Raw genomic sequence first — 13,237 nt, 5'->3', positions numbered from 1 at the left:
GGATATATTGAAGCAACATCTCAAGACATCAGTCAGGAAGTTAAAGCTTGGTCGCAAATGGGTCTTCCAAATGGACAATGACTCAAGAATACTTCCAAAGTTGTGGCAAAATGGCTTAAGGACAACAAAGTCAAGGTATTGGAGTGGCCATCACAAAGCCCTGACCTCAATCCTATAGAAAATGTGTGGGCAGAACTGAAAAACGTGTTCGAGCAAGGAGGCCTACAAACCTGACTCAGTTACACCAGCTATGTCAGGAGGAATGGGCCAAAATTCACCCAACTTATTGTGGGAAGCTTGTGGAAGGCTACCCGAAACGTTTGACCCAAGTTAAACAATTTAAAGGCAATGCTACCAAATACTAATTGAGTGTATGTAAACTTCTGACCCACAGGGAATGTGATGAAAGAAATAAAAGCTGAAATAAATCATTCTCTCTACTATTATTCTGGCATTTCACATTCTTAAAATAAAGTGGTGATCCTAACTGACCTAAGAAAGGGAATTTTTACTATGATTAAATGTCAGGAATTGTGAAAAACTGAGTTTAAATGTATTTGGCTAAGGTGTATGTAAACTTCCGACTTCAAATGTATAAGGACTCCCACATCACTGTAGTCGGCTTCAGGAGACACACTAAACTCTCTGATGTCCTGCACAAGCTAAATTACTCTGAATTCATTACTTTAGGAGATTTAAACTGGGACATGCTTACATCTGTATCATGCATCCTCCTCTGTCTTACAGAGACTGGGGTTTATTATGGATCCCCATTAGTTCCTGTCAAGGCAGCAGCTACTCTTCCTGGGGTTTATTATGGATCCCCATTAGTTCCTGTCAAGGCAGCAGCTACTCTTCCTGGGGTTTATTATGGATCCCCATTACTTCCTGCCAAGGCAGCAGCTACTCTTCCTGGGGTTTATTATGGATCCCCGTTAGTTCCTGCCAAGGCAGCAGCTACTCTTCCTGGGGTTTATTATGGATCCCCATTAGTTCCTGTCAAGGCAGCAGCTACTCTTCCTGGGGTTTATTATGGATCCCCCTTAGTTCCTGCCAAGGCAGCAGCTACTCTTCCTGGGGTTTATTATGGATCCCCGTTAGTTCCTGCCAAGGCAGCAGCTACTCTTCCTGGGGTTTATTATGGATCCCCATTAGTTCCTGTCAAGGCAGCAGCTACTCTTCCTGGGGTCCAGAAACATGAAGGCAGGTATGTAGAATTCTATTACATTACATAACACTTATCACAATACATTAAGTGTGTTACCTCAGACCACACAAGAGGTTGACCGATTAATCGGAATGGCCGATTAATTAGGGCCGATTTCAAGTTTTCATAACAATCGGAAATCGGTATTTTTGGAGCCGATTTGGCCTGGTTTATTTTTTTATATATTTTTTTCTTCCTTTATTTAACCAGGCAAGTCAGTTAAGAACACATTCTTATTTTCAATGACGGCCTAGGAACGGTGGGTTAACTGCCTTGTTCAGGGGCAGAACGACAGATTTTTACCTTGTCAGCTCGGGGATTCAATCTTGCAACCTTACGGTTAACTAGTCCAACTCTCAAACCACCTGCTTTACATTGCACTCCACGAGGAGCCTGCCTGTTACGCGAATGCAGTAAGAAGCCAAGGTAAGTTGCTAGCTAGCATTAAACGTATCTTATAAAACACAATCAATCATAATCACTAGTTAACTACACATGGTTGATGATATTACTAGTTTATCTAGCCTGTCCTGCGTTGCATATAATCGCTTAGGTACACGTTGCTCCAACCATAAACATCAATGCCTTTCTTAAAATCAATAAACAAGTATATATTTTTAAACCTGCATATTTAGTTAATATTGCCTGCTAACATTAATTTCTTTTAACGAGGGAAAATGTGTCACTTCTCTTGCAAACAGAGTCAGGGTATATGCAGCAGTTTGGGCCGCCTGGCTCGTTGCGAACTGTGAAGACTATTTCTTCCTAACAAAGACAGCCGACTTCGCCAAACGGGAGGTGATTTAACAAAAGCGCATTTGCGAAAAAAGCACAATCGTTGCACGACTGAACCGAACCATAAACATCAATGCCTTTCTTCAAATCAATACACAGAAGTATATATTTTTAAACCTGCATATTTAGCTGAAAGAAATCCAGGTTAGCAGGCAATATTAACCAGGTGAAATTGTGTCATTTTGCATTCATTGCACGCAGAGTCAGGGTACATGCAACAGTTTGGGCCGCCTGGCTCGTTGCAAACTAATTTGCCAGAATTATGACATACCATTGAAGGTTGTGCAATGTAACAGGAATATTTAGACTTAGGGATGCCACCCGTTAGATAGAATACGGAACGGTTGCGTATTTCACTGACAGAAAAAAACATTTTGTTTTCGAGATGATAGTTTCCGGATTCGACCATATTAATGACCTAAGGCTCGTATTTCTGTGTGTTATTATATTATAATTAAGTCTATGATTTGATAGAGCAGTCTGACTGAGCGGTGGTAGGCAGCAGCAGGCTCGTAAGCATTCATTCAAACAGCACTTTAGTGCGTTTTGCCAGCAACCCTTCGCAATGCTTCAAGCATTGCGCTGTTTATGACTTCAAGCCTATCAACTCCCGAGATTAGGCTGGTGTAACCGATGTGAAATGGCTAGCTAGTTAGCAGGTGCGCGCTAATAGCGTTTCAAACGTCACTCGCTCTGAGACTTGGAGTAGTTGTTCCCCTTGCTCTACATGGGTAACGCTGCTTCGAGGGTGGCTGTTGTCGATGTGTTCCTGGTTCGAGCCCAGGTAGGAGCGAGGAGAGGGACGGAAGCTATATTGTTACACTGGCAATACTAAAGTGCCTATAAGAACATCCAATAGTCAAAGGTATATGAAATACAAATCGTATAGAGAGAAATAGTCCTATAATAACTACAACCTAAAACTTCTTACCTGGGAATATTGAAGACTCATGTTAAAAGGAACCACCAGCTTTCATATGTTCTCATGTTCTGAGTAAGGAACTTAAACGTCAGCTTTATTACATGGCACATATTGCACTTTTACTTTCTTCTCCAACACTTTGTTTTTTGCATTATTTAAACCAAATTGAGCATGTTTCATAATTTATTTGAGGCTAAATTGATTTTATTGATGTATTATATTAAGTTAAAATAAGTGTTCATTCAGTATTGTTGTAATTGTCATTATTACAAATAAAACTTATTTTTTAATATATATTTTTTTAAATTGGCCGATTAATCGGTACCGGCGTTTTTTGGTCCTCCAATAATCGGTATCGGTGTTGAAAAATCATAATCGGTCGACCTCTAGACCACATATCTACAATACATTAAGTGTGTTACCTCAGAACACTACTACCACATATCTACAATAGAAAATCCATGTGTACACGTGTGTGTGTGTTATCATGTGTCTGTACCTTTGTGTGTGTCTCTTCACAGTCCCCGCTGTTCCATAAGGTGTATTTTGATGTTTTGTAGATCTGATTCTCCTGCTGTCATCAGTTACCGGATGTGGAATAGAGTTCCATGTAGTCATGGCTCTATGTGGTACTGTGGCGCCTCCCATAGTCTGTTCTGGACTTGGGGACTGTGAAGAGACCTCTGGTGCCATGTCTTGTGGGGTATGCATGGGTGTCTGAGCTGCGTGCCAGTAGTTTAAACAGACCTCTGGTGCCATGTCTTGTGGGGTGTGCATGGGTGTCTGAGCTGCGTGCCAGTAGTTTAAACAGACCTCTGGTGGCATGTCTTGTGGGGTATGTATGGGTGTCTGAGCTGTGTGCCAGTAGTTTAAACAGACCTCTGGTGGCATGTCTTGTGGGGTATGTATGGGTGTCTCTGAGCTGTGTGCCAGTAGTTTAAACAGACAGCTCGTTGATTTCAACATGTCAATACCTCTCATAAATACAAGTAGTGATGAAGTCAATCTCTCCTCCACTTTGAGCCAGGAGAGATTGACATGTATATTATTAATGTTTGTTCTCTGTGTACATCTAAGGGCCAGCCCTGCTGCCCTGTTCTGAGACAATTTTACATTTGTGGCACCTGACCACACGACTGAACAGTAGTCCAGGCGTGACAAAACTAGGGCCTGTAGGACCTGCCTTGTTGATAGTGTTGTTAAGAAGGTAGAAACTAGGGCCTGTAGGACCTGCCTTGTTGATAGTGTTGTTAGAAGGTAGAAACTAGGGCCTGTAGGACCGGCCTTGTTGATAGTGCTGTTAAGAAGGTAGAAACTAGGGCCTGTAGGACCTGCCTTGTTGATAGTGTTGTTAAGGTAGAAACTAGGGCCTGTACGACCTGCCTTGTTGATAGTGTTGTTAAGAAGGTAGAAACTAGGGCCTGTAGGACCTGCCTTGTTGATAGTGTTGTTAAGAAGGTAGAAACTAGGGCCTGTAGGACCTGCCTTGTTGATAGTGTTGTTAAGAAGGTAGAAACTAGGGCCTGTAGGACCTGCCTTGTTGATAGTGTTGTTAAGGTAGAAACTAGGGCCTGTAGGACCTGCCTTGTTGATAGTGTTGTTAAGAAGGTAGAAACTAGGGCCTGTAGGACCTGCCTTGTTGATAGTGTTGTTAAGAAGATATAAACTAGGACCTGCCTTGTTGATAGTGTTGTTAAGGTAGAAACTAGGGCCTGTAGGACCTGCCTTGTTGATAGTGCTGTTGAGAAGGTAGAAACTAGGGCCTGTACGACCTGCCTTGTTGATAGTGTTGTTAAGAAGGTAGAAACTAGGGCCTGTAGGACCTGCCTTGTTGATAGTGTTGTTAAGAAGGTAGAAACTAGGGCCTGTAGGACCTGCCTTGTTGATAGTGCTGTTGAGAAGGTAGAAACTAGGGCCTGTAGGACCTGCCTTGTTGATAGTGTTGTTAAGAAGGTAGAAACTAGGACCTGCCTTGTTGATAGTGCTGTTAAGAAGGTAGAAACTAGGGCCTGTAGGACCTGCCTTGTTGATAGTGTTGTTAAGAAGGTAGAAACTAGGGCCTGTAGGACCTGCCTTGTTGATAGTGTTGTTAAGAAGGTAGAGCAGCGCTTTATTATGGACAGACTTCTCCCCATCTTAGCTACTGTTGTATCAATATGTTTTTAACCAGGACAGTTTTACAATCCAGGGTAGCTCCAAGTAGTTTAGTCACCTCAATTTCCACATTATTCATTACGAGATGTAGTTAAGGTTCAGGGTTGAAGTGAATGATGTGGATGGCTGTAGATAACGTAGCCAATTTGTTTAATCTCACGTGATTTTATTTCCTCGACTAAAAAAGGACAGTATCCTACAATTGCGTCAACTCACCTTCCGACAGCGAGGGTTGGGACAGCTGAACAGAGACACACCTTTATCCAACAACGCTGGGAAGTTACAGGACGGACAACTGGAGATAGAAAAAAAAAAGACGGTTATAGACCGAGCAGGTCAAGAACATTCTAGAAACCATTTCCGTAACACACAGACAGACAGCAGGAGAGTCATATCAACAGAGATCCTATTAATAAAATGACTAGACTGGTTTTATCATAAACACTTCAGAGTTCCAGAACGGGCTGAAAACGGCAGCCATCTTGGTCAGGGAGAAATCCAAACCAGTCTAATTTGGAATGAGTGACAGTAGAGGTAAGAAACACAGATTTTTACTACGCAGCGAAATAAAAAAGTAAGGCATTTTGATATCAGAACATAATTATAATCAAATCTAAAATACTATTTAGAATGAGGAGGAAAGCTTGTGTTTTTGTTTTCTCCTAATTATTCTCTTCTCTTATGATTCACGTTTCGACCACCATGTTTAAATAAACATCTTCATTTTTGCTTTGAAGCCTCAGTTTTGGATGAATTCATTTTTTTTTTTTTTGACAGAGGCTCTTTCAGAAACCTAAAATATTGTCCTAATTTGTAAATTCAGTTTATATGGGTTTTATACACATTTTTTTCTGTATAAAATAGCCTCTAAACAAATATATGTAAAACAGACCACAAAACGTCTACATTTGAGTTTTCTTGGACAGCTGTGAGTGCTGTTATATGATACAATATCAGTACTTGTTGCGTTTCCAACTGTCTAAAGGCTGGTTTATAGTCCGTCTATCGACATGTCTCTAGAACATTCTGTTGTCGTCCGACTGTCTAAAGGCTGGTTCATAGTCCGTCCATCGCCACGTCTCTAGAACATTCTGTTGTCGTCCGACTGTCTAAAGGCTGGTTTATAGTCCGTCCATCGCCATGTCTCTAGAACATTCTGTTGTCGTCCGACTGTCTAAAGGCTGGTTTATAGTCCTATCGACATGTCTCTAGAACATTCTGTTGTCGTCCGACTGTCTAAAGGCTGGTTTATAGTCCTATCGACATGTCTCTAGAACATTCTATTGTCGTCTCTAGAACATTCTATCGTCGACTCTCTAGAACATTCTGTCGTCGTCTATAGAACATTCTGTCCGTCGTCTCTAGAACATTCTGTCGTCGTCTCTAGAACATTCTGTCGTCGTCTCTAGAACATTCTGTCGACGTCTCTAGAACATTCTGTCGTCGTCTCTAGAACATTCTGTCGACGTCTCTAGAACATTCTGTCGACGTCTCTAGAACATTCTGTCGTCGTCTCTAGAACATTCTGTCGTCGTCTCTAGAACATTCTGTCGTCGTCTCTAGAACATTCTGTCGTCGTCCGACATCCAAACTTGTCGCTGTCGTTGTGAAAAACTCTAAACAAAAGGACAGCCTCTGTATGACAACGTAGCGAGCCACGGTAACTAAAAGCACCTTCCTAAACAATGTTTATTTTTATTGATAGCTAGTTAGCTAGGTGACTAGCCAGTTTAAAAAAAAATAACGACCAGACTTTATAACTGACCAAATCTTAAATAACTTTAGCTAACTTTTGATTAATTATTATAAAAAGGCAAATAAACCCACATCGTCATTATTTACAAAGTAATGGGCGATCTTACAGAAAATATCTGACTGCCACAGACTAAATAAAAAAAGCAGGTCGTATCAAAACCAGAGAATTGTAAAACTCCTGCATCTGGGTTGTTGTCAGGGGAGGATTTTGACGCGGGTCGCTGTGGCAGTCCGGTAACCGTAACGACGGAAGTCGCGACAGTCGCAGAGGCTGAAAAGACGCAAACAGGTCTTAAATCCTTTTGCATATCGGCATTTAATTTGAGAAAATGTATAAAACCGCTCCTCTAAAACGGTCTGGATATTTATCTAACAACGCAGATAAATTCTTCACATTCATTATTTGAATTATTATTATTATTTTATTTACACCATCTTATCACAGCACTGGTATCGCCACGGTTACCCATCTCCCCCGAAACAACATGGCTGACCTTTTAGAACCAAAAACATCCCAAGAAGGTTGCCGTCCATCTTGGTGTTTGTAATTGTATGGTCGTACCGTACGAGTTCGTCAGCGCAGGTAGCAGCCACGGCCTCCTCAGCTTGCCTCTCGTAGTATTTACACAACACCGTCTCCGGTAAAACCTTCTCCAACTCACACACCGGGAAGGAACAAGGACAGCCTCCTTCCATACAGCTGAGAGATGACTGGAACGATCACACACACACACACACGCACGCACGCACACACACACACCACGCACGCACCACACACACCACAAACGCACCACACACACACACACACACAAACGCACCACACACACACAGGCACCACACACACACAGACACACACACACACAAACGCACCACACACACACACGCACACACACAAACGCACCACACACACAAACGCACCACACACACACACACAAACGCACCACACACACACACAAACGCACCACACACACACACACACACAAACGCACCACACACACACAAACGCACCACACACACACAAACGCACCACACACACACAAACGCACCACACACACACACAAACGCACACAGTGTTAACACCTTAACCACATAGCATGGAACAGCCACCCTACCCAACCCCCCTCCGTACCTGTCCTGACCCGAACACAGCCTCCTCGGCGTATTTAACCAGACATTCTTTACAGAACAGATGTCCATCAGAACACTGGGTCATCTTCTCGAAGGCAAAGTCCCCACAGCAACACCCACACTCGATCAGCTGTCCGTCCTACAGAGAGACAGAGAGACACAGAGACAGAGACGAGAGAGACAGAGAGAGAGAGGACAGAGAGACACAGAGAGAGAGAGAGAGACAGAGAGAGAGACAGAGAGAGACAGGACAGAGAGAGAGAGAGACAGAGAGAGAGAGAGAGAGAGAGAGAGAGAGAGAGAGAAGACACAGAGACAGACACAGAGACAGAGAGAGACAGAGAGAGAGAGACAGAGAAAGAGAGAGACAGACAGAGAAAGAGGGAGAGAGACAGAGGACAGAGACAGAGAGAGAGAGAGAGAGAGAGAGAGAGAGAGAGAGAGAGAGAGAGAGAGAGAGAGAGAGAGAGAGAGACAGAGAGAGAGAGAGAGAGAGAGAGAGAGACAGAGAGACAGAGAGAGAGAGACAGAGAGAGAGAGAGACAGACGTTCACTACAGGACCCAACACCCACACTATCAGCTGTCCGTCCTACAAAGACAGCCAGACAGAGAAAGAGAGGTAGAGAGAGAGAGAGAAAGAGACAGAGAGAGACAGGAAGTGGTGTTTGGGTAGATGTACCTTCTCATACTCCTCCTCATTAACCTGCAGAGCCAATAGGAAGTCTTCATGCTGCACACAGAGAGAGAGAACATCAGTTATATAACAGGCCCTGACCCCTGACCCCTGATCAGTTATATAACAGGCCCTGACCCCTGACCCCTCATCAGTTATATAACAGGCCCTGACCCCTGACCCCTCATCAGTTATATAACAGGCCCTGACCCCTGACCCCTCATCAGTTATATAACAGGCCCTGACCCCTGACCCCTCATCAGTTATATAACAGGCCCTGACCCCTGACCCCTGATCAGTTATATAACAGGCCCTGACCCCTGACCCCTCATCAGTTATATAACAGGCCCTGACCCCTGACCCCTCATCAGTTATATAACAGGCCCTGACCCTGACCCCTCATCAGTTATATAACAGGCCCTGACCCCTGACCCCTGATCAGTTATATAACAGGCCCTGACCCCTGACCCCTCATCAGTTATATAACAGGCCCTGACCCCTGACCCCTCATCAGTTATATAACAGGCCCTGACCCCTGACCCCTCATCAGTTATATAACAGGCCCTGACCCCTGACCCCTCATCAGTTATATAACAGACCCTGACCCCTGACCCCTCATCAGTTATATAACAGGCCCTGACCCAGTGAGAGTGTATGTGTGTGTACAGTGAGAGTGTGTGTGTGTGTACAGTGAGAGTGTGTGTGTGTACAGTGAGAGTGTGTGTGTGTACAGTGAGAGTGTGTGTGTGTACAGTGAGAGTGTGTGTGTGTACAGTGAGAGTGTGTGTGTGTACAGTGAGAGCGTGTGTGTGTGTGTACAGTGAGAGTGTGTGTACAGTGAGTGTGTGTGTGTGTACAGTGAGAGTGTGTGTACAGTGAGAGTGTGTGTGTGTGTGTGTGTGTGCGCAGTGAGAGTGTGTGTGTGTACAGTGAGAGAGTGTGTGTGTGTGTGTGTGTGTGTGTGTATGTGTGCAGTGAGAGTGTGTGTGTGTGTACTGTGAGTGTGTGTGTGTGTACAGTGAGTGTGTGTGTGTGTACAGTGAGAGTGTGTGGTGTGTACAGTGAGAGAGTGTGTGTGTGCAGTGAGAGAGTGTGTGTGTGTGCAGTGAGAGCGTGTGTGTGTACAGTGAGAGCGTGTGTGTGTACAGTGAGAGCGTGTGTGTGTGTGTGTGTGTGTGTGTGTGTGTGTGTGTGTGTGTGTGTGTGTGTGTGTGTGTGTGTGTGTGTGTGTGTGTGTGTGTGTGCAGTGAGAGTGTGTGTGTGCAGTGAGAGTGTGTGTGTGTGTGCAGTGAGAGTGTGTGTGCAGTGAGAGAGTGTGCAGTGAGAGAGTGTGTGCAGTGAGAGAGTGTGTGCAGTGAGAGTGTGTGTGCAGTGAGAGTGTGTGTGTGTGTGCAGTGAGAGTGTGTGTGCGCAGTGAGAGTGTGTGTGTGTGTGTGTGTGTGCAGTGAGAGTGTGTGTGTGTACAGTGAGAGTGTGTGTGTGTACAGTGAGAGTGTGTGTGTGTACAGTGAGAGTGTGTGTACAGTGAGAGTGTGTGTGTGTGTACAGTGAGAGTGTGTGTATGTGTGTACAGTGAGAGTGTGTGTGTGTGTGTACAGTGAGTGTGTGTGTGTGCAGTGAGAGAGTGTGTGTACAGTGAGAGTGTGTGTGCAGTGAGAGTGTGTGTGTGCAGTGAGAGTGTGTGTGTGTGTGTGTGCAGTGAGTGTGTGTGTGCAGTGAGAGTGTGTGTGCAGTGAGAGTGTGTGTGCAGTGAGAGTGTGTGTGCAGTGAGAGTGTGTGTACCTCAGCATGTTCCTTGGCTTTCTGTTGATAGAAGGTGATCTCTCTCTGTAGTGAAGGGTCCAGCGCCGCTCCGTACGTCCTGCAGCCACGACGATTCTTCTCCAGGAAGTACATCCTCCTCTCTAACTTCAGTGAACCTGACGGAGAGAGAGATAGTTACAGGGTTAGGGGATAACTGGACCTGATGTAGAGAGAGATAGTTACAGGGTTAGGGGATAACTGGAGGGAACAGAGAGAGAGAGATAGTTACAGGGTTAGGGGACAACTGGAGGGAACAGAGAGAGAGATAGTTACAGGGTTAGGGGACAACTGGAGGGAACAGAGAGAGAGAGATAGTTACAGGGTTAGGGGACAACTGGAGGGAACAGAGAGAGAGATAGTTACAGGGTTAGGGGATAACTGGAGGGAGCAGAGAGAGAGAGAGATAGTTACAGGGTTAGGGGATAACTGGACCTGATGGAGAGAGAGATAGTTACAGGGTTAGGGGTTAACTGGACCTGATGTAGAGAGAGATAGTTACAGGGTTAGGGGTTAACTGGACCTGATGGAGAGAGAGATAGTTACAGGGTTAGGGGATAACTGGACCTGATGTAGAGAGAGATAGTTACAGGGTTAGGGGATAACTGGAGGGAGCAGAGAGAGAGAGAGATAGTTACAGGGTTAGGGGATAACTGGAGGGAACAGAGAGAGAGATAGTTACAGGGTTAGGGGTTAACTGGACCTGACGTAGAGAGAGATAGTTACAGGGTTAGGGGTTAACTGGAGGGAACAGAGAGAGATAGTTACAGGGTTAGGGGATAACTGGAGGGAACAGAGAGAGATAGTTACAGGGTTAGGGGTATAACTGGAGCGGAACGAGAGAGAGATAGTTACAGGGTTAGGGGTTAACTGGACCTGATGGAGAGAGAGATAGTTACAGGGTTAGGGGTTAACTGGACCTGATGTAGAGAGAGATAGTTACAGGGTTAGGGGTTAACTGGAGCGGATGAGAGAGAGATAGTTACAGGGTTAGGGGATAACTGGACCTGATGTAGAGAGAGATAGTTACAGGGTTAGGGGATAACTGGACCTGATGTAGAGAGAGATAGTTACAGGGTTAGGGGATAACTGGAGGGAGCAGAGAGAGAGAGAGATAGTTACAGGGTTAGGGGATAACTGGAGGGAACAGAGAGAGAGAGATAGTTACAGGGTTAGGGGATAACTGGAGGGAACAGGAGAGAGAGATAGTTACAGGGTTAGGGGTTAACTGGACCTGACGTAGAGAGAGAGAGATAGTTACAGGGTTAGGGGTTACCTGGAGGGAACAGAGAGAGATAGTTACAGGGTTAGGGGTTAACTGGACCTGACGTAGAGAGAGATAGTTACAGGGTTAGGGGATAACTGGAGGGAACAGAGAGAGAGATAGTTACAGGGTTAGGGGATAACTGGAGGGAACAGAGAGAGAGAGATAGTTACAGGGTTAGGGGTTAACTGGACCTGACGTAGAGAGAGATAGTTACAGGGTTAGGGGTTAACTGGAGGGAGCAGAGAGAGAGATAGTTACAGGGTTAGGGGATAACTGGAGGGAACAGGAGAGAGAGATAGTTACAGGGTTAGGGGACAACTGGAGGGAACAGAGAGAGATAGTTACAGGGTTAGGGGTTAACTGGACCTGACGTAGAGAGAGATAGTTACAGGGTTAGGGGATAACTGGAGGGAACAGAGAGAGAGATAGTTACAGGGTTAGGGGATAACTGGACCTGATGGAGAGAGAGATAGTTACAGGGTTAGGGGATAACTGGACCTGATGAGAGAGAGATAGTTACAGGGTTAGGGGTTAACTGGACCTGATGGAGAGAGAGATAGTTACAGGGTTAGGGGATAACTGGAGGGCAGAAGAGAGAGAGATAGTTACAGGGTTAGGGGATAACTGGACCTGATGGAGAGAGAGATAGTTACAGGGTTAGGGGATAACTGGACCTGATGTAGAGAGAGATAGTTACAGGGTTAGGGGTTAACTGGACCTGATGGAGAGAGAGATAGTTACAGGGTTAGGGGTTAACTGGAGGAGCAGAGAGAGAGAGAGATAGTTACAGGGTTAGGGGATAACTGGAGGGGAACAGAGAGATAGATAGTTACAGGGTTAGGGGTTAACTGGACCTGATGGAGAGAGATAGTTACAGGGTTAGGGGTTAACTGGACCTGATGTAGAGAGAGATAGTTACAGGGTTAGGGGTTACCTGGAGGGAACAGAGAGATAGTTACAGGGTTAGGGGATAACTGGACCTGATGTAGAGAGAGATAGTTACAGGGTTAGGGGATAACTGGACCTGATGTAGAGAGAGATAGTTACAGGGTTAGGGGATAACTGGAGGGCAGAGGAGAGAGAGATAGTTACAGGGTTAGGGGATAACTGGAGGGAACAGAGAGAGAGAGATAGTTACAGGGTTAGGGGTTAACTGGACCTGATGTAGAGAGAGAGAGATAGTTACAGGGTTAGGGGATAACTGGAGGGACAGAGAGAGAGAGATAGTTACAGGGTTAGGGGATAACTGGAGGGAACAGAGAGAGAGAGTAGTTACAGGGTTAGGGGTTAACTGGACGGGAGCAGAGAGAGAGAGAGATAGTTACAGGGTTAGGGGTTAACTGGAGGGAGCAGAGAGAGAGAGATAGTTACAGGGTTAGGGGATAACTGGAGGGAACAGAGAGAGAGAGATAGTTACAGGGTTAGGGGTTAACTGGACCTGATGTAGAGAGAGATAGTTACAGGGTTAGGGGTTAACTGGAGGGAACAGAGAGAGAGATAGTTACAGGGTTAGGGGATAACTGGACCTGACGGAG

General features: G+C 45.1%; 1 protein-coding gene across 1 annotated transcript in view; it reads right to left on the bottom strand.

Moving 5' to 3' along the window:
• The window catches only part of LOC123731750 (uncharacterized), a 60,136-nt gene that overhangs the window by 35,721 nt on the left and 11,178 nt on the right, over nt 1–13,237 (bottom strand). The window contains exons 9-13 of the mRNA XM_082973012.1: nt 10,418–10,554; nt 8,642–8,692; nt 7,963–8,100; nt 7,396–7,544; nt 5,295–5,373 (exon numbers count right to left, since the gene is read on the bottom strand). Of these exons, the coding sequence (XP_082829138.1) occupies nt 5,295–5,373; nt 7,396–7,544; nt 7,963–8,100; nt 8,642–8,692; nt 10,418–10,554 (554 nt within the window). The remainder of the gene's footprint in view (nt 1–5,294; nt 5,374–7,395; nt 7,545–7,962; nt 8,101–8,641; nt 8,693–10,417; nt 10,555–13,237) is intronic.

Source organism: Salmo salar, chromosome 03 (assembly GCF_965601325.2).
Source record: "Salmo salar chromosome 03, fSalSal1, whole genome shotgun sequence".
In the NCBI taxonomy this organism is placed as follows: domain Eukaryota; kingdom Metazoa; phylum Chordata; class Actinopteri; order Salmoniformes; family Salmonidae; genus Salmo; species Salmo salar.
The sequence above is the reverse complement of the archived record's forward strand: the minus strand, read 5'-3'. Positions and strand labels throughout refer to the sequence as shown.